Source organism: Capra hircus, chromosome 23, assembly GCF_001704415.2.
Source record: "Capra hircus breed San Clemente chromosome 23, ASM170441v1, whole genome shotgun sequence".
NCBI classification, from domain to species: Eukaryota; Metazoa; Chordata; class Mammalia; order Artiodactyla; family Bovidae; genus Capra; species Capra hircus.
The window spans coordinates 20,713,126-20,735,499 of NC_030830.1; the positions used below are offsets into that span (position 1 = coordinate 20,713,126).

Below are 22,374 nucleotides of genomic sequence, written 5' to 3' on the forward strand. Positions count from 1 at the left end.
TCTTAATTCCAGTTTTGTTTATAAAAGAATGTATGGGGAGATGGCATTTTATACCCTGAATTATCTCAGACTAGAATTTCTATTGATCAGAATTTTTCCTGTAATCCAACATACATAGATATTGTCACCCTGCTTATTCAACTTATATGCAGAGTACATCATGCAAAATGCTGGGATGGATGAAGCACAAGCTGGAATCAAGATTTCTGGGAGAAATATCAATAACCTCAGATGCGTATATGACACCACCCTTATAGCAGAAAGTGAAGAAGAACTAAAGAGCCTCTTGATGAAAGTGAAAGCGGAGAGTGGGAAACTTGGCTTAAAACTCAACATTCAAAAAACTAAGATCATGGCATCTGGTCCCATCGCTTCATGGCAAATAGATGGGGAAACAATGGAAACAGTAAAAGATTTTATTTTGAGGGCCTCCAAAATCACTGCACATGGTGACTGCAGCCATGAAGTTAAAAGACACTTGCTTCTTGGAAGAAAATCTATTACCAATCTAGGCAGCATATTAAAAATCACAGACACTACTTTGCCAACAAAGGTCTGTCTAGTCAAAGCTATGGTTTTTCCAGTAGTCATGTATGAATGTGAGAGTTGGACCATAAAGAAAGCTGAATGTCAAAGAATTGATGCTTTTAAACTGTGGTGTTGAAGAAGACCCTTGAGAGTCCCTGTGACTGCAGGGAGATCAAGCCTGTCAATACTAGAGGAAATCAGTCCTGAATATTCATTGGAAGGACTGATGCTGAAACTGAAATTCCGATACTTTGGCCACCTGATGCAAAGAATTGACTCATTGGGAAAGACCCTGATGGTGAGCAAGATTGAAGGCAGGAGGAGAAGGGGATGACAGAGGATGAAATGGTTGGAAGGCATCACAGACTGGATGGACATGAGTTTGAGTAAGCTCTGGGAGCTGGTGATGGACAGGGAAGCCTGGCGTCCTGCAGTGCATGGGGTTGCAAACAGTCGGACATGATAGGGCAACTGAACTGACTGACTGAACATACTTGGAGGCTGTAAATTATAGAAGAGTACACGGTTACCTATTGCTGCATGACACACTATAACACAGATGGTTAAACATTTATTTAATTAAATTGCATTATTCAGTGATTCAGAAATTGGCAAGAGTACAGCAGAGAAACACTGACACTGTTTAATGTTTCAAGTCTCAACTAAGATGACTTTATCAACAGATGTATGAAACAATTCGTTAAATTTCAGTATATTTGTATGTCAAACGTTCTCAGAAAAATAAAAACAAAAGGACACACATAACATATTATGGATGGCTGTATGTTAGTCTTTGCAAACTATTCTCATATAAGGAGAAAGGGCAGTGACTAGACAAAATTGTGAGTTTTAAGTCATCTTTCTAATTCCACGTCCAAATCAATGTTAGACTTCTGTTTAATTGTTGATTTCATTCCTCAACCCTATCTATAGGAAATTTTCTCAACAGAAAATTCCTCCAGGTTTTTTTCTAATGAGTAACTTTGGGCACTGTCTCTAAGGCCAAAATGATTTCTTCTGCTGCTAAAATATTTCTGATCCCAAAAGAGATAAATATTGATAACACTCAGCTTCTAAACTACATTTTCTTTCCCTGGTCTCATCAATGTATGCCAAGGCCCTGGATTCTTTGTTCTTTCCCATCTACTCAGCAATAGCACTGGATAGAATGAATATTTCTAAGGTCACCGTTTATAGAGATTAGGGAAGCCAGAAGCAGGAGCTGAAGACATCATTTGGCAAATGGAGTAATGGGATCAGCCTTCCAAGTGGACCATAGAGAGTTCAAGTTCTGCACTTGATGGACTGCATAACGTTTTGTGTATCTGTTTCCAATGTGGTACATAAATCAAACCATCTGTAGAATATATTAAAATGTTAAAGTGCTACTGTAGAACTGTGTAGTTGGGAGTTAAATATGTAAGTCTAGAGTTAGGAAAATAAGTTGAAATTAAAGGTATAGTTAGAGAATTATATCTTTATATATCTATAAATAAAAGAAGAACTAGAAGACAGAGAAGAGGAGATGCACAAAAGTGGATAATAAGGAGGAAGAGCAGTAACCAGCCAAGCAGATTGGAAAGGAGTCAACATGGTGGGTCTCCTGAATGCAGATTTTTTAAAATTAAAATATAATTGCTTTAAATGTGTTTTAATTAGAATATAATTGCTTTACAATGGACTTCCCTGGTGGCTCAAAGAGTAAAGCATCTGCCTGCAATGTAGCAGACCCGGGTTCAATCCCTGGGTTGGGAAGATCCCCTGGAGAAGGAAATGGCAACCCACTCCAGTATTCTTGCCTGGAACTCCGATGGATGGAGGAGCCTGGTAGGCTACAGTCCACGGGGTTGCAAAGAGTCGGACATGACTGAGCAACTTCACTTTCACTTTCTTTCACAATGTTGTGTTAGTTTCTGCTGTACACAAATGTGAATAAGCTATATGTATGCACATATCCCCTCAAACTTTGTTTCAGATGCTGATGGCATGGATGACAATGACGTGGATTTTAGTTACTAGAGAATAGGAACAGTGAAGCACGTTAATCTGCTGATGAAACATGAAACTAACCGGAAGTGAGTTGATTAGAGAAATCTCAAAAAGGATAACAATTTAAAAGGTGAGAAAGGGTCTGAAATGAAGGACATTTTATAGGAAATAAAATTTCTAGCCGTGGGTCTAAAGTTGATGGATGAAGGAATTAGACGGATCAATGTTTCCAACCCATGTTGCTAGGGCAATATTTTGTTGGTAAAAACTTTTATTCTTAAAATGGAGAGGACTTCTAGGGGAAGACAATGTATCGTCCTCTCCTGCCTTCACTTTTCAATAATCAATTTATTCATTTTCTGACAAATACCGTATTTAGCATTCCAAGTACTAGAGATACGTAAGAGGGGAAAACATTGTTAGGGAGACCAACATTAACTAAATAACTTAAATATTTAAACAAAATAAATGTGATTACATCCTCCATATTACAACTTCAGCAATTGACCAAGGTGCCATGAAAGCCTAGAAAGGAAGGGTTGTCTTTGTCAAAGAGGCCATGGAAGACTTTCCTAAGAAAGTCACCAATAGAGCCAAGGTTAGAAGGATGAGCAAGAGCTGACTCAGCAATGAGAAGGAACATGGTCCATACGAGGCAATGCACTGCAGACAGTGTTGCTGGGAGCAGATGATAACGGACTGTGGTGTGAGATGAAGCTGGTGACATGAAGCTCAAAACCAAATGAGCTTTGTCAGATATGGTAGGGTTTTTCATATATAAGTGATATGATATGGTATTTATCTCTTTCTGATTTACTTCACCTTTTTTGCTGTTTAGTCACTCAGTCGTGTCTGACTCTTTGCAGCCCCATGAACTGCAGCATGCCAGGCTTCCCTGTCCTTCACTATCTCCCAGAGTTCACTCATACTTATGTCCATTGTGTCGGTGATGCCATCCAACCATCTCATCCTTACTTCACCTAGTATGATGATATATATAAGTTTATATAACACATCTTCTTTACCCATTCATCTGTCCGTGGACTTTTAGGTTGTGTCTATGTTTTGACTGTTGTAAATAGTGCTGCTGCTATGAACATAGGGGTGCATGTATCTTTTTGAATCAGAGTTTTGTCTGAGTATATGCCCAGGAGTGGAAATGCTGAATCATACATGCTATAGCAGCTCTATTTTTAGTTTTTTGAGAAACCTTCATATGGTTTTTCATGGTGGTTATACCAGCTTACGTTCCCATCTACAATGTAGGACAATTCTCTTTTCCCCATACCCTCCTCAAAATTTGTTATTTGTAGATTTTTTAACAATGGCCATTCTGACCAGTGTGAGGTGATACCTCATTGTAGTTTTAATCTACATTCCTCTAATAATTATAGTGGTTTCAGGTGTACAGCATAGTAATTCAGTATTTTTACAGATTATGCTTCATTAAAAGTTATTTCAGGATAATGTAATTCTTTGTGCTACACAATATATCCTTGTTGCTTACCTATTTTATTTTCTTCATTTTCTTTTTTAAACTTTTTATTTTATGTTGCACTAAGAAATGGCAACCCACTCCAGTATTCTTGCCTGGAGAATCCCATGGACGGAGGAGCTTGGTGGGCTACAGTTCACGGGTTGCAAAGAGTCAGACACCACTGAGTGACTTCACTTTATAGCCTATTAACAATGTTGTAATAGTAAAAATGGACAGTAAACAGACTCAGCCATAAATACCCTTGTGTCCATTCTCCCCCAAATTCTCATCACATCCAGGCTGCCACATATTGAACAGAGTTCCATGGGTAGAAACCATTTTTTAAATAAAGAAGTGACATGATGAGATTTTATTTATTATAAAAAAAAGATCACTCTGACCACAGTATGGAGAACGTATTGGATGGGGCAAGATCCATGTTAAAATAGTTAGGAGGATAACTTTTCTCCAGCCAATCACAAACCTTGAACTAGAATAGTCAGTGTGAGGGGGGGTGGGAGTATTTATTGAGCCCCTTTTTTGTGCCAGGCACTGAGCTAAGTACTGAAATGTTCTTTCTGCCTTGAAAGACTCGTGGTCTTGAGAAGAAAACAGATTCACAAGCAAGTAGTTAAGTACCAATCACACAAAATTTTATTAAGGAAACTTTCATGCCTCATAACTACAGGACGTCTCTGTTGTTTCTTTCGTTCTCTTACCTAGATGTCTCCTTAATTGGACCATCTTTGTGAGGTACAGCCCTTGTCCTCCCCATTGCTATTTTAGTTGTTTATCCATCCCTCACATTGGTAGTATAAGTAAAGCCCATTGCCAAGAGAAAGGATGCAAGGTTCTAGCTAACTGTAGTGAATCCTCTTCATGCTGATTCTTTTTCTGTAGCCCATCAAGACCTGAAATGAACTGCAGCAAGAACCCTGACTTTGTCCTCTCAGGACTGTCCCGTGACCCAGACAAGCCACAGCTCCTTTTTGGTCTCTTCCTGGCCCTCTACTTGCTGAGTCTCTTAGGAAACTCACTACTGCTGCTGGCTATTGGCGCTGACATCCACCTCCACAGCCCCATGTACTTCTTCCTCAGCCAGCTCTCCCTGGTCAACCTCTGCTTCACTACCACCACAGCCCCCAAAATGCTGGAGACTTTGTGGACCAGCAACAGATCGACCTCATTCTCTGAGTGTCTGGCCCAATTAAATTTCTTTGCAGTTTTTGCTGATATGGACAATCTGCTTTTGACAGCCACAGCTATCAGCCGCTATGCTGCCATCTGCCATCCCCTGCACTACCCACTCCTAATGATTCCTTGCAGATGTGCACTGCTGGTGGGTGGGTCATGGGGAGTGGCCCACTCTGTCTCTCTTGTCCATGCCCTGTTGCTATCCCAGTTCTCATTCTATAATAATCAAGAAATTCCCCACTTTTTCTGTGCTTTTGGACCACTCTTTAGACTTTCCTGCTCTGATACCCACCTCAGTGAGGACCTGATGATGGTTCTGACAGGACTCTTAGGAATTGTTCCTCTCCTCTGCATCATAAGCTCCTATGCCCATATTTTCCTTGCTGTAGCTCAGGATCCATCAGCACAGGGCAAACAGCACAGGGCAAACAGCACCTGGCCACATGCAGCTCCCACCTCTCCACTGTCATCCTCTTCTACAGCTCAGTCTTTGCCACCTACCTGAAGTCCCCGTCAGCTTCTCATGCCTCTGGGGAGCTGGTGCTGCTATCATGTATGCCCTGGTAACCCCCACTCTCAATCCTTTCATTTATAGTCTAAGAAATAAGGATGTGGAGAGTTCCCTGAAAAAGGTTCTGGGCATAGAGTTCATAGCATTGGGAATAATTCCAAGAAACAAGTGTTTTGGGGAAAAAAAATCACACTTTTCACCACCACACTGATAAAGTGAGTCAATTAACACCAAGGCTATTGCACAGTACAGATATGCTATAGCATAAAGAACACTAAATAGAAATAGGAGAACTACTTTTTAGAACCCACTTTAACTGCTAGCTCTACGTTTATATATTATGTATTATCTATATTATTATATCAAAATGTATCAGTAATATCTCAAAGTGAAATTGTTAGTCACTCAGTCATGGCCAACTCTTTGTGACCCATGGACTGTAGCCCATCAAGCTTCTCTTGTTCATGGAATTCTCCAGGCAAGAATACTAGAGTGAGTTGCCATTCCCTTCTCCAGAGGATCTTTCTAACTCAAGAATCGAATCTGGGTCTCCTGCATTTGCAGGCAGTCTGATCCACTAGGGAAGCCCTCTTCAGGTTGTGGTGGTTTAGTCACTAAGTCATGCAGGACTGTTGCAACCCCATGGACTGTAGCCCTCCAGGCTCCTCTGTCTGTGATATTCTTCAGGCAAGAATACTGGAGTGGGTTGCCATTTCCTTCTCATATATACAAATATATACGAATACCATAAATATTATATATAACTAGGTATATTAGCTAAAAATAGTATACTTAAGAGTGGATTGGATGAGCTGTTCTTTAAAGTTGACTTCTAACACTAATAGTATTGAAGCTTAGTCATCTGTTCTCATCACTACCACCATTTTGACCATCATTTCCATGGCTATCACTGGTTTAATAATGAAGATTCTCACCATCAGCTTTACTATAGTCAGTATCATCTTTTTGTCATTAGAATTATGTTACAAATTTCTATCTTCAGCTCTTTCCCCATCAATACTGCCAGTATCATCACCATGAATAAGAGAGTGGAAACTGGTTCTATGCATTTTTTCATTTTTAATGCCTCATTTTTCAGAATCTTCTATTTATTTGTGTTTTTGTGCTATGTTGATAATTGTGGGAAGTATCATAATAGCATGGTGGATATGTTTTATAAAAATGTCTTCATAAATTTGAGAGCATAATAAATATTTACATTTTAAATAAATGATTGCATAGTTTATATAACACAATACATACACAATGTCTAAAACTTTCTTTAAATTATTCCAGAAAAAAAGGAATTATAGATATTTGGCACAATATTGGCAAAATGTTGATGTCAAAGCAGGATGATAGCTACAAGAGGGTTTTTACACCACTGTCTGCATTTTTCTGAGTGTTTAAAAATTTTCTACATTAAACATTAAAAAAGTAAAGTGTGTTCAGCTTTAAATATTTTTTAAATATCAATGTCTTTAGGCACAGCAATCAATCCATAAAGAATGTATCAAGGTAAATTCTGAATATAAATAATGCTTTTATAGAAAAAAATTAAATACAACTAAAAATTCCCAATGATAAATGTTTATTTTGTAATTCTCCAGACCAGACTATTGGAGTGGGTAAGCTTTCCCTTCTCCAGGGTATCTTCCCAACCCAAGGATCAAACCCAGGTCTCCCACATTGCAGGTGGATTCTTTACCAGCTGAGGACACTAATTTAATAATACATTACAATATCAAACAACAATGCAAAAACCACAATTATTTTGGCACCAAAGATACAGCAGAGTTTCCCCAATGGCCCAGCAGGTAAGGAAACTGCCTACAAAGCAGGAAATGCAGGTTTGATCCCTAGGTCGGAAAGACCCCTGGAGGAGGGCATGACAACGCACTCCAGTGTTCTTGTTGGGAAAATCCCATGGACAGAGGAGACTGCTGGGTCCATTGGGGCCTAAAGGGCCAGACGTGACTTGAGCAACTGAACACAAATGATACAGCAAGAAGCGAAGATACTTTGGAGAGACAAGTCTCATTCTCTTCGAGAGAAGTATGAATTTTTGGGACCCCAAAATTAAAGAAAATATTTTAACGTTATTACTAACCGTGAAGAGTCAGATTTAGAAAGAACGAAAGCAATACTACTTCTCCCTCTTCCTTTTTTTTTTTTTTCCATAGAACCACAGTAATAAATTAGTAGAATATTTAAAAGATGATCATCTTTCTGTATGGATCCATGGGATATGACTGGCACTCATTCCTTAACTGTCATTGCCCAATTTCCTAGCATTTTATACAAAGTTTTTCCAGGGTATTCCCCAAGATGAGAAAGTATATCCATATCTCTGTCCCAGGAAATGAAAGGTAATTTAAGAATTCCTGAGGCCCTTGAAACTGTACTGTCTATGGTTCTGAAACTGAGAAAGAAACAAAATAAGGAAAGAAAATAGGACCAATGAAAAAAATAGAACTCAAGATAGGAATTCTCTGAGGAGAATTATCTTATATTGCAAGTATAGAAAGGTAAATTGTTTATTCTTTCAATAATCCTCCCAAACCCCAGGGACACCCTCTCACAGGGTTTGAGTATCTAAAGACCTGTGGATCATGAAAGACAGGCAAAATTTTAGAAAGAAGAGGTTTCAGCAGATGAAGACCTTATACTGTAATTCCAATATAAACTATCATGTCAAATACTTTTCTACTCTATTCAATCAAAGTTTTTTCTACTATTTACTTTTCAGGAATGTCAACCTGAGAAGCCTTCTTAACTGTAGATTTGAACAATCAGGCAGGAGAATAGACCAGGAGACAGGCTGGAGAGTTGCCCATATTTTCCATTTTCCTGCCTATATTAAATTTACATGCCAAGGATTTAGAGCTGAATTCCTATCTTATGATGGATATTGTGTTTGTGGATTATGAAGACTTTTTTCTAGCTACATTTTTATTGCCATATCTCTAGATATTTTTCAAAGTAAATATATAGTTGATAAATATTCAGGATGCAGTGGGATAAGTATTTAGTACAGAAAGTCTCATTGCTCTTTTCTTTAAATGTTAGGAAAAAGTTTTTTACCCCAAGTGAATTTTTGATACAATTTTGTTTTGTAAGTAGAGAACCAAAAGCAGTGCTTATCATATGTGTATCATAAGCAAGAATGATTAAGTTTAACTATATACAATATATACATGGCTATCAAGGAAAGTTACTCTTAATTCCTTAAAGCCAGCCTTCAATAAACATGCATTAACATTAAATAATTGGGATTTCTAGAAATGTTCCCTACTAAATTCACTTTTTTATTCTAGTCACAGCATATCTTTGTCTTCTTCTTTCATGAGTTTCCCAAATATTGAATGATTCCTTTTAATAGCAAGCACTCTAATGTTAACATCTTCATTCAGAGTTCTTTATAGCTCTTATTATTTCCTCACTGTCCATTTTTCTTAGGTTAAAAACCCTTCAAATGATTTTGTACTAACTCAAGAGACAGTAGTGTGGTGGAGAGCTTAATAATTTACCCTCTGTTAGATCTTAGGATGATAAAAGACAAGTCTTTATCAGAGAAGGTGGTAGGCTGGCAATTTGTTCTGAATCCCTGGAAAAAAGAAAAGATTTTCTCTTGAAAAGATGTATATATATATGTATATATATACATATATATACATTTGAAAAGATATGTCAAATAAAAAACAAAAGTGTTTGAGTAACAGTCCATAAATAGCATACAATGTTAATATTTAATAATCTAGTGGTCCAAATATTGTATAAACTGCGCTTCTGAGACTATTTAAAACGTGACTGCTCTACCTCTAAATTGTCTAGATGGGAAATCCTCAGCTGCAGAACACTGGTTCCCATCAGAGATAGCATTCCATATGTTATTTTTTCTCTTTCAAGTGATGCTGAGTCAAACATCAGTCACAGAATTTCTCCTGGGAGTGACAGACATCCAAGAACTGCAGCCTGTTCTCTTTGTGGTTTTTCTTGCAACTTACTTTGTCAGCTTGGCTGGAAATGGAGCCATCCTCATGGTTGTCATCTCTGATTCAAGACTCCATTCTCCTATGTATTATTTCCTGGGAAACCTGTCATGTCTAGATATCTGCTATTCCACAGTGACTCTGCCAAAGATGCTGGAGAACTTCCTCTCTACCCACAAAACAATTTCTTTCTTGGGATGCATAAGCCAGCTTCATTTCTTCCATTTCCTGGGCAGCACTGAGTCCATGTTGCTAGCCATGATGGCCTTTGACTGCTTTGTGGCTATCTGCAAACCATTTTATTATACTCTTATCATGAGTCATCAGTTCTGTATCCAGATGGCTGTCACTATCTGTGTCATTGGTTTTTCTCCATGCCCTGCTGCACTCAATAATGACCTCTCGCTTAAACTTCTGTGGTTCCAACCGTATTCATCAATTCTTCTGTGACGTTAAGCCATTGTTGGAGTTGGCCTGTGGGAACACTGAGCTCAATGAGTGGCTGCTCAATACTGTCACAGGCACCATTGCCACGGGTTCATGCTTTCTAACATTCCTGTCCTATTTCTATATTATTATCTATCTTTTCTTTAAGACCCACTCTTGCAGCATGCTTCATAAAGCACTGTCTACGTGTGCCTCCTACTTCTTGGCAGTTATTCTTTTCCACATCCCTGGTATTTTTGTTTACATTCATCCTGCCTCAAGCAGCTCCATGGACCAGGATCAGATTATTGCCGTTATGTACCGTGTGGTCACTCCGATGCTAAATCCACTGATCTATACTTTGAGGAACAAGGAAGTAAAAGGGGCCTTGAGGAGGGTGATGTGAAGGAGGCTCTTCCTTGAAGATATCTGAAGAACTCTTCAGAGGCATAAACAAATAGGTAAAGAGAAACTGGAGATAGTGAGTTTATACTGCTTCTCAAATTGTTTACTCTTTGTAAAACAGAGTGCACATGTGCTAAGTTGCTTCAGTTGTGTCTGACTCTTTGCGACCCTTGGACTGTACCTTATTGGGCTCCTTTGTCCATGGGATTCTCCAGGCAAGAATACTGGAGTGGGTAGCCATTTCCTCCTCCACGGGGTCTTCCTGACTCAGGGATTGAACTCACGTCTCTTATGTCTCCTGCATTAGCAGGTGGGTTCTTTACCACTAGTTCCACATGAGAAGCCTATGAAACAGAAGGAATAGTACAAAGAAAAGGTACACGAAAAAGCCCAGTAAGTTGTGTTCAACAGTGCATTCCTAGGGAATATAAGGGAAATTTGAACAAATGTACACTATTCATGGAATCTTAAAGTTGAATTTGTTTGGGACATATTGGTTGATACAACTGATCTGTCATGTTTGTGCTCTTCAAAAAAATCAGGTACAGAAATTTGCCTCAGTTGCTCATACATTGTATAGCTGGAAAGTGCTTAGGCCAGTTTATCTGTGTGTTTCCTGCAAGTTAACATATTATAATGTTAACAATAAAATTATTATGCCATCATATTTTAAGGATTTGAGTTTAGGATCATGAGCACAAGTGGAAAAGTAAATATTAACTCACACATGAGTGAAAGGACATTTTTAATCAGTATGTCATGATTTCTTTTTCTCTCAGCAGGGAGGCAAGTAATTAAAACAAATATTGCTGTTAGTTATAGTTAACAGAGGTAAAGTAACCACTGGTTTATCTGAAGAGTTTTGTGAATCTACTGCAAAGATGTATTATAAGTCAACTGACAACCTGTCAAACATTCCTATAAAATATTGTCAAAAGTATAGTCAGTTTGAAATAAATCTCAGGAATACATTTTTAGCTTTTAGCGTGTTATTTTCCCCTCAATTTTAGGTCATTAATATTGAGCTTCTAAACTTTCCCTATCATTTATTTTGTTCTTTGATTTCTATACTTGTTTTCAAAGTTTGTAATGTGATATAATATGATGTAATTCCAGTAAAATATAAAGAGTTCATCAAAACTTTGTCTTGCTTTCCTTACCTGTCACCACGCTATACTAAGTGAAAGTTATTAAATAATAATTGCTGAAGTATGTTTGGAGGCTAATAGACAAGAATTACTATGTTCCTCACTTTCTAAGTTCCTAGATGTGCCACTGAATATGAAACCATGGTGGCTGCCAATACTTACAACTATTTAGAGATACAGAATTCCCCGCCATCCAGTGTTTAGGACTCCATATATTCCCTGCCGAAAGCACAAGTTCAGTTCCTTATTGGGGAACTAAGATCCCACAAAACAGGTAACACAGTCAATAAATTAAAAATAGGAATAATAAATAAAATAGAGATACAGACAGATAAGAGAAGACTATAAAATGATATTTTGAGGTCATGCATGGACTGCTCAAATTTTTTACATTCACTTTTGTAAACCCAAGAAATTTGATTCTAACCTTCCTTACATCTTCCAACTCTACCTTCTTTGGTCTCTTGATTCCAATTTTGTTTATAAAAGAATGTGTGTGGGAGAAGGCATCTTACATCCTGCACTATCTCAGACAGAATTTCTATTGAACAGAATTTTTGAAATAATCCAAGCTTCATAGAGGCTGTAACCTGTAGAGGAGCACATGATTACCTATTGCTTTGTGACACACTGTCACCCTAAACACAGATGGTTAAACACCTATTTAACTGAACTGCATTTTTCAGTGATTCAGAAATTGGGGAAAGTACAACAGAAAAGCAATGACTCTATTTAACGTTTCAGGTCTCAACTGAGATGACTTTATCAACAGATGAATGAAATAATTTGTTAAAATTCAATGTATTTGTATGGCAAATGTTCTCAGAACAATAAAAATAAAAAGACGCATATAATGTGTTATGACTGTATGGCAGTCTCTTTGAGCTATTCTTATATTAGGAGGCAGGGCAGTGACAAACAGGAATTGTGAGTTTTAAGTAATCTTCCTGATTTTATGTCCAAATCAGTGATAGACTTCTGTTTATTGATATTATTCCTCAGCCCTATTTATAGGAAATTTTCTCAAGAAAAAATTCCTCCAGGTTTTTCTCTAATGAGTAACTCTGGGAACTGATCTCTAAGGCCAGAATGATTTCTTCCTCAAAATCCTTCTGGTCACAAGACAGATAAAGATTGATAATGCTCGGCTTCTAAAGTTCATTATTTTTACCTGGTCTCATCAATGTATTCCAAGGCCCTGGCTTCTTTGCTCTTTCCCATCTACTCACCAATATCACTGGATAGAATGGGTAATTCCAAGGTCATTGTTTATAGAGATTGGGGTAGCCAAAGGCAAGTGTTGAAGATGTCATTTGGCAAATGGAAGAATGAGATCAGCTTTCAAAGTGTACGATAGAGAGTTCAAGTTCTGCAGTTGGTGGACTGCATAAGGTTGACAGTCTATTTGATTTGTGTATCTCTTTCCAATTCAGTATGTAAACTAAGCCAGCTGAAAGAAAATATCTAAATGGTTAAGACAGCTACTGTATGTAGAACTATCTAGTTGGAAGTTAAATATATAAGCCAGAGTTAGGAAAATAAGTTGAAATTAAAAGTATAATTTGAGAGTTATCTGTTTATAGATATATAAAGCACAGAACTAGAAGACAGAGAAGAGGAGATGCACAAAAGTAGATAATAAGGAGGAAGAGCACTAACCAGCCAAGGAGACAGGAAAGGAGTCAACATGGTGGCTCTCCTGAATGCAGTTTTTTTTTTTTTATTGGAGTATAATCGCTTTACAATGTTGTGTTAGTTTCTGCTGTACAGCAACATAAATCAGCTACATGTATACACTTATCTTTTCAAAATTTGTTTCAGATGCCGATGGCATGGATGCTGATGGCATGGACATTAGTAATAGAGGGTAGACACAGTGACCCTGTTAAGCTGCTGATGAAATTAATAATTAAGAAATTATTAATGTGATGAATATATTATGAACTTCGGCAAAATGAAACACAGTTGAAAGGTGGACAAAGTAGATTGCATTGTAATGGTAATTAGAAAGCTTGGATAGATGTTGGATTGCATATAGATATTCCTTGGATGAAGCAGATACAATACTACTACTAAAGCAGAGAGCAAGAAGTGAAGAAGACACACACTGGAGATATTGGAGATATCAGCCTCATTCTCCTAGGGAGAAGTGTGAGGTCTGGGATACCAAAATAAAAGAAAATATTTGAGTGTTAATACCAACAGTAGGAGAGTCCTGGTGGTCCAGTGGTTAAGAATCTGCCTGCCAATGCAGGGGACACAGGTTTGATTACTGGTCTGGGAAGATCTTATATGCTGCTGAGCAGCTAATCCCATGCACCGCGACTCTTGATCCCAAGCTCTAGAGCCTGCGAACCACAACTACTGAAGCCCCCATCCTCTAGAGTCCATGCTCTGTAACCCGAGACGCCATGACATTGAGGAGCCCGTGCACCACAATTAGGGAGTAGCCTGGGCTCACCACAGCTGGAGAAAGGCCGTGCATAGCAGTGAAGACTCACTTCGGCCAAAAATAAACAAATAAAATTTTTTTTAAAAAACACCAACAGTGACGTGTCAGACTCAGAAGGAACAAAAGCAATACCGCTTCTCGTCATTCCTCTCTTTTGTATTCCATAGAACCACAGTAATAAATGAGTAGAATACCGAAACGATAATCATCTTTCTGTGCAGATCAATAGCATGTGACCGGCGCTCATTCCTTAACTGTCATTGCCCAATTTCCTTCCATTTTATATAGAATACTCCCAGAACAGTCCCCAAGATGAGAAAGTGTATCCATAGCTCTGTCCCAGGAAGTGAAAGATAATTTTAGAGAGTGCAATACTAAGGGAAGTAAGTCAGAGAAGGAGAAATATCACATGATATCCTTTGTATGTGGACTCTCAAAGGAAATGATACACATGAACTTAATTGTGGGACAGAAAAAGACCCACAAACCTAGAAAGTGAACTTACAGGTACCAGGGGAAGGGATAGTTAAGGACTTTGGTATGGTCATGTACACACTGCTATATTTAAAAATGTATAACCAACAAGAACCCATTGTATAGCACATGGAACTCTCTCAGTGTTATGTACTGGCCAGGATGCAAGGGGAATTTGGAAGGGAAGAATGGATACATTTCCATGTATGACCTGAGTCTCTTCACTCTTCTTGTGAAACTAACACAACATTGTTAATTGGCTATGTGCCAATTAAAAATAGAAGGCTTAAAGTTTGGGGAAAAAAAAAGAAAATGTAGGCCATTGAGACCTATACTGTCTGTGATTCTTAAACTAAGAAAGAAGAACAGTATGGAAAGAAAATAGGAAAGATGGGAAAAACAAAAATAGAACTCAAGATAGGACTTCCCCAAGGAGAATTCTCTCATACTGCAGGTATAGAAAGATCCTCCCAAACCCCAGGGACATTCTCTCTCAGGGTTTGTCTGAAGATCTGTGCAACATAAAAGACAGGCAGAATTTCAGAAAGAAGAGGTTTGGGAAGATGAAGAGCTTATATACTCAGTCTCAATATAAGTTGTCACTTCAAGTATATTTTTACTCTTTATTTTTCTTAATGTTTTTCGATTATTTACTCTATAGGAGTGTCCACCTGGTAAGCTTTCTTAGCGGTGAATTTGAACACTCAAACAGGTAGGAGAATGAGCCAGGAGACAAGCTCGAGAGTTGCACTTATTGTCTATCTTCTTGCGAGTATTCAAGTTGAATGCCCAGGATTCAAGGCTAGTTTCCTATCTTATGATGGCCCCTCCTTTGTGTTTGTGGAATATGAAGGCTCTTTACTACCTACATTTTTATTGCCTTTCTCTAAGTGTTCTCCAGAGTAAATATGTGATTTTTAAATATTCAGGATGCAGTGAAATAAATCATTTGGTACATAAAGTCTGTTTACTATTATCTTTAGATGTTAGGAAATGGTTCTCTTCCCCAAGGATTTTTTAAACAGTTTTGTTTTGAGGGTAGAGAACCAAAAATGATGTTTGGCATATCATGCCTCTCTTAACCAGGAGTGATAAAGTTTAATAATATACAAAACATACATGGTTATCGAGGAAAGCTACTCTGAACACCTGGAAGCCAGGCTTCAATAAAGGTGAATTAATGGTTAGATATTTACTCAACATTTTTTCTAGCTATAAGGGTGAGAATCCCAGGGGATTGCTAGAAATGTTCCCTACTCAATTCACTTTTGAATTCTAGTCACATCAAATCGTTTTCTTCTCCTTTCAAGGATTTCCCAAACTTAAAATGTTTCCTTGTTATAGAAAGCATTCCACGGTTTGCATCTCTATTTCAATTTCCTTAGAGCTCTTACTGTTCTCTCCTTGTTGATTGCTCTTAGGTAAATCAAATGAGTTCTTACTTTGTTAAGATAAAGCAGCGAAGTGGAGTATTTAAAAATTTACTTTCTGTTAGATCTTAGGATGATAAAACACAAGTGTTATTAGAGAAGATGGTAGGCTGGCAACATGCTCTGAATCCCTGGAAGAAAGAAAAATATTGATAAATCTAACTTTTAAAAAGTGTCCTGATGAGATGGATGAAACTGGAGCCGATTATACAGAGTGAAGTAAGCAAGAAAGAAAAACACCAATACAGTATACTAACACATATATATGGAATTTAGGAAGATGGCAATGACGACCCTGTATGCAAGACAGGAAAAAAGACACAGATGTGTATAACGGACTTTTAGACTCAGAGGGAGAGGGAGATGGTGGGATGATTTGGGAGAATGGCATTCTAACATGTATACTATCATGTAAGAATTGAATCTCCAGTCTATGTCTGACGCAGGATACAGCATGCTTGGGGCTGGTGCATGGGGATGACCCAGAGAGATGTTATGGGGAGGGGGGCGGGAGGGGGGTTCATGTTTGGGAACGCATGTAAGAATTAAAGATTTTAAAATTTAAAAAATAAAAAATAAAAAAAATTTTAAAAAGCGTTTGAGTAATGGTCCACAAACACCATGTAACTTTAATATTTAATAATCTAGTTGTCCAAATATTGTAAAACCTGTGATGCTGGAACTATTTAAATAGCAATGCTCTCTCTCAAAATATTATTGTCTGGGTGAAAAAATTCTCAGCAGGATAACTCTGGTTCCCATCAGAGATCGCATTACATATATTATTTTGTCTTTTCTTTCAAGTGATGCTGAATCGAACATCAGTCACTGAATTTCTCCTCCTGCCAGTGACAGACATCCAAGTACTGCAGCCTGTTCTCTTTGTGGTTTTCCTTGCAATTTACATTGTCAATCTGGCTGCGAATGGAGCCATCCTGAGGGTTGTCATCTCTGATCCAAGACTCCATTCTCCTATGTATTTTTTCCTAGGAAACCTGTCATGTCTGGATATCTGCTTCTCCACAGCGAGTCTGCCAAAGATGATGGAGAACATCCTCTCTACACACAAAGCAATTTCTTTCTCAGGATGCATAAGCCAACTTCATTTCTTCCACTTCATGGGCAGCACTGAGTCCATGTTGCTGGCCTTGATGGGCTTTGACCGCTTTGTGGCTATCTGCAAACCACTTCATTATACTCTGATCATGAATCCTAAAGTCTGTATCCAGATGGCTCTCACTGTCTGGATCATTGGTTTTTTCCATGCCCTGCTGCACTCAGTAATGACCTCTCGGTTAAACTTCTGTGGTTCCAACCATATTCATCACATCCTCTGTGATGTTAAGCCGTTGCTGGAGTTGGCCTGTGGGAACACTGAGCTCAACCAGTGGCTGGTCAACACTGTCACAGGCACCATTGCCACGGGTTCATGCTTTCTAACATTCCTGTCCTATTTCTATATTATTATCTATCTTTTCTTCAACACCCATTCTTGCAGCATGCTTCATAAAGCACTGTCTACTTGTGCCTCCCACTTCTTGGTAGTTGTTACTTTCTTCGTCCCTGGTGTCTTTGTTTACATTCATCCTGCCTCAAGCAGCTCCATGGACCAGGATCAGATCAGTGCCATTATGTACAGTGTGGTCACTCCTGTGCTAAACCCACTGATCTATACTTTGAGGAACAAGGAAGTAAAGGGGGCCTTGAGGAGGGCGATGTGAAGGAGGCTCTTCCTTGAAGATATCTGAAGAACTCTTCGGAGGCATGAATAAACAGGTAATGAGAAACTGGAGATAGCGAGTTTATACTTCTCAAATTCTTTACTCTTTGTGAAACAGAGTGCACGTGTGCTAAGTTGCTTCAGTTGTGTCTGACTCTTTGCAACGCTTAGACTGTACCTTATTGGGCTCCTTTGTCCATGGGATTCTCCAGGCAAGAATACTGGAGTGGGTAGCCATTTCCTCCTCTAGGGGGTCTCCTGACTCAGGGATTGAACCCACGTCTCTTATGTCTTCTGCATAAGCAGGAGGGTTCTTTACCACTAGTCCCACCTGAGAAGCCTATAAAACAGAAGGAATAGTATAAAGAAAAAATAAATGAAAAAGCCCAGTAAGTTGTGTTCAACAGCGCATTTCTAGGGAATATAAGGGAAATTTGAATAAATGTACACTATTCATGGAATCTTAAAGTTGAATTTGTTTGGGACATATTGGTTGATATAACTGATCTGTCATGTTTGTGCTCTTCAATAAAATCAGGTACAGAAATTTGCCTCAGTTACTCATACATTGTATAGCTGGAAAGTGCTTAGGCCAGTTTATCTGTGTGTTTCCTGCAAGTTAACATATTATAATGTGAACAATAAAATTATTATGCCATTATATTTTAAGGATTTGAATTTAGGATCATGGGCACAAATGGAAAAGTAAATATTAACTCACACATGAGTGAAAGGACATTTTTAATCAGTATGTCGTGATTTCTTTTTCTCTCAGCAGGGAGGCAAGTAATTAAAACAAATATTGCTGTTAGTTATAGTTAACAGAGGTACATTAACCAATGGTTTATCTGAAGAGTTTTGTGAACTCTGACTGCAATGATGTATTATAAGTCAACTGACAACCTGTCAACGATTCCTGTAAAATATTTTCAAAAGTATAGTCAGTTTGAAATAAATCTCAGGAATACATTTCTAGCTCTTAGCATGTTATTTTCCCCTCAAGTTTTGGTCATGAATATTGAGTTTCTAAACTTTCCCTATCATTTATTTTGTTCTTTGATTTCTATACTTATTTTCACAGTTTGTAATGTGAATAATATAATGTAATTTTAGTGAAATATAAAGAATTCCTCAAAAATTTGTCTTGCTTTCCTTACCTGTCACCAAGCTATGCTAAGTGAAAGTTATTAAATAATAATTGCTGAAGTTGTTTGGAGGCTAAAGACAAGAATTACTATGTTCCTCACTTTCTAAGTTCCTAGATGTGCCGCTGAATATGAAACCATGGTGGGTGCCAATATTTACAACTGTTTAGAGATACAGAATTCCCCAGGGTCTAGTGTTTAGGACTCCATATTTTCCCTCTCAAAGGCACAGGTTCAATTCCTGGTTGGGGAACTAAGATCCCACAAAACAGGTAACACAGTCAATAAATTAAAAGTAGGAATAATAAATAAATAAAGTAGAGATACAGACAGATAAGACAAGGCTATAAAAGAATATTTTGAGGTCACGCATGTTCTGCTCAAATTTTTTACATTCACTTTTGTAAACCTAAGAAATTTCGTTCTAACTTTACTCACATGATTCTTCCATCTTCCAACTCTACCTTCTTTGGTCTCTTGATTCCAATTTTGTTTATAAAAGAATGTGTGTGGGAGAAGGCATCTTACATCCTGCACTATCTCAGACAGAATTTCTATTGAACAGAATTTTTTACATAATCCAAGCTTCATAGAGGCTGTAAACTGTAGAGGAGCACATGGTTACCTATTGCTTTGTGACACACTGTCACCCTAAACACAGATGGTTAAACACCTATTTAATTAAACTGCATTATTCGATAATTCAGAAATTGGGGAAAGTACAACAGAAAAGCACTGACTCTTTTTAATGTTTCAGGTCTCAACTGAGATGACATTATCAACAGATGAATGAAATAATCTGTTAGAATTCAATGTATTTGTATGACAAATGTTCTCAGAACAATGAAAATAAAAAGACACATATAACGTGTTATGACTGTATGGCAGTCTCTTCGAGCTATTCTTATATAAGGAGACAGGGCAGTGATGAAACAGAAATTGTGAGTTTTAAGTAATCTTCCTGATTTTATGTTCAAATCAGTGATAGATTTCTGTTTATTGATTTTTATTCCTCAGCCCTATCTATAGGAAATTTTCTCAAGAAAAAATTCATCCAGGTTTTCGGCTAATGAGTAACTCTGGAAACTAATCTCTAAGGCCAAACTGATTTCTTCCTCAAAATCTTTCTGGTCACAAGACAGATAAAGATTGATAATGCTACATTATTTTTACCTGGTCTCATCAGTGTATTCCAAAGCCCTGGCTTCTTTGCTCTTTCCCATCTACTCACCAATATCATTGGAGAGAATGGATAATTCCAAGGTCATTGTTTAATAGAGATTAGGGTAGCCAGAATCAAGTACTGAAGATGTCATTTGGCAAATGGAGTAATGAGATCAGCTTTCAAAGTGAAATATAGAGAGTTCAAGTTATGCACTTGGTGGACTGCATAAGGTTGACAGTCTATTTGATTTGTGTATCTCTTTCCAGTGTAGTATGTAAATCAAGCCAGCTGAAAGAAAATATCTAAATGGTTAAGACAGTTACTGTAGAACTGTCTAGTTGGAAGTTAAAGAGATAAGCCAGAGTTAGGAAAATAAGTTGAAATTAAAAGTATAATTTGAGAGTTATCTGTTTATAGATATATAAAGCACAGAACTAGAAGACAGAGAAGAGGAGATGCACAAAAGTGGATAATAAGGAGGAAGAGCACTAACCAGCCAAGGGGACAGGAAAGGAGTCAACATGGTGGCTCTCCTGAATGCAGTTTTTTTTTTTTTATTGGAGTATAATTGCTTTACAATGTTGTGTTAGTTTCTGCTGTACAGCAACATGAATCAGCTATACGTATACTCTTATCTTTTCAAAATTTGTTTCAGATGCCGATGGCATGGATGCTGATGGCATGGACGTTAGTAATAGAGGTAGACACAGTGAGCCTGTTAAGCTGCTGATGAAATTAATAATTAAGAAATTATCAATGTGATGGATATATTATGACCTTTGGTAAAAAAAAAAACACACAATTGAAAGGTGGACAAAGTAGATTGCATTGTAATGGTAATTAGAAAGCTTGGATAGATGTTGGATTGCATATAGATATTCCTTGGATGAAGCAGATACAATACTACTACTAAAGCAGAGAGCAAGAAGTGAAGAAGACACACACTGGAGATATTGGAGATATCAGCCTCATTCTCCTAGGGAGAAGTGTGAGGTCTGGGATACCAAAATAAAAGAAAATATTTGAGTGTTAATACCAACAGTAGGAGAGTCCTGGTGGTCCAGTGGTTAAGAATCTGCCTGCCAATGCAGGGGATACAGGTTTGATTACTGGTCTGGGAAGATCTTATATGCTGCTGAGCAGCTAATTCCATGCACCGCAACTCTTGATCCCAAGCTCTAGAGCCTGCAAACCACAACTACTGAAGCCCCCATCCTCTGGGGAGTCCATGCTCTGTAACCCGAAATGCCACCACAATGAGAAGCCCATGCACCACAATTAGGGAGTAGCCTGGGCTCACCACAGCTGGAGAAAGGCCGTGCATAGCAGTGAAGACTCAGTGCGGCCAAACATAAACAAATAAAATTTAAAAAAAACAACAACAACAGTGAAGAGTCAGACTCAGAAGGAACAAAAGCAATATCGCTTCTCATTCCTCTTTTTTGCATTCAATAGAACCACAGTACTAAATGAGTAGAATACCGAAACAATAGTCATCTCTCTGTGTAGATCAATAGGATGTGACTGGCGCTCATTCCTTACCTGTCATTGCCCAATTTCCTTCCATTTTATATAGAATTCTCCCATAGCAGTCTCCATGGTGAGACAGTGTATCCATACCTCTGTCACAGGAAGTGAAAGATAATTTTAGAGAGTGCAATACTAAGTGAAGTCAGTCAGAGAAGGAGCAATATCATATGACATCCTTTGTATGTGGACTCTCAAAGGAAATGATACACATGAAATTAATTGTGGGACAGAAAAAGACTCACAGACTTAGAAAATGAACTTATGGGTGCCAGGGGAAGGGATAGTTAGGGACTTTGGTATGGTCATGTACACACTGCTATATTTAAAATGTATAACCAACAAGAACCCACTGTATAGCACATGGAACTCTCTCAGTGTTATGTGCTGGCCAGGATGCAAGGGGAATTTGGAAGGGAAGGATGGATACATTTCTATCTATTACCTGAATCTCTTCACTCTTCTTGTGAAACTACCACAACATTGTTAATTGGCTATACTCCAATTAAAAATAGAAGGTTTAAAGTTTGGGGGAAAAAAGAAAATGTAGGCCATTGAGATTTATACTGTCTGTGATTCTTAAACTAAGAAAGAAGTACAGTAAGGAAAGAAAATAGGAAAGATGGGAAAAACAAAAATAGAACTCAAGATAGGACTTCCCCAAGGAGAATTCTCTCATACTGCAGGTATAGAAAGATCCTCCCAAACCCCAGGGACATTCTCTCTCAGGGTTTGTCTGAAGATCTGTGCAACATGAAAGACAGAATTTCAGAAAGAAGAGGTTTGAGAAC

At 38.0% G+C, this 22,374-nt stretch overlaps 1 protein-coding gene and 2 pseudogenes across 1 annotated transcript; all 3 read left to right on the plus strand.

The window, feature by feature from the left end:
- LOC102168718 lies at positions 4,911 to 5,910 on the plus strand (annotated as a pseudogene).
- Positions 9,611 to 10,550, plus strand: LOC108633429 (annotated as a pseudogene).
- On the plus strand, positions 16,833 to 17,747 carry LOC108633453 (olfactory receptor 12D2-like). The gene has a single exon (XM_018038741.1). The coding sequence runs from the start codon at positions 16,833 to 16,835 to the stop codon at positions 17,745 to 17,747; it is 915 nt and encodes a 304-aa protein (XP_017894230.1).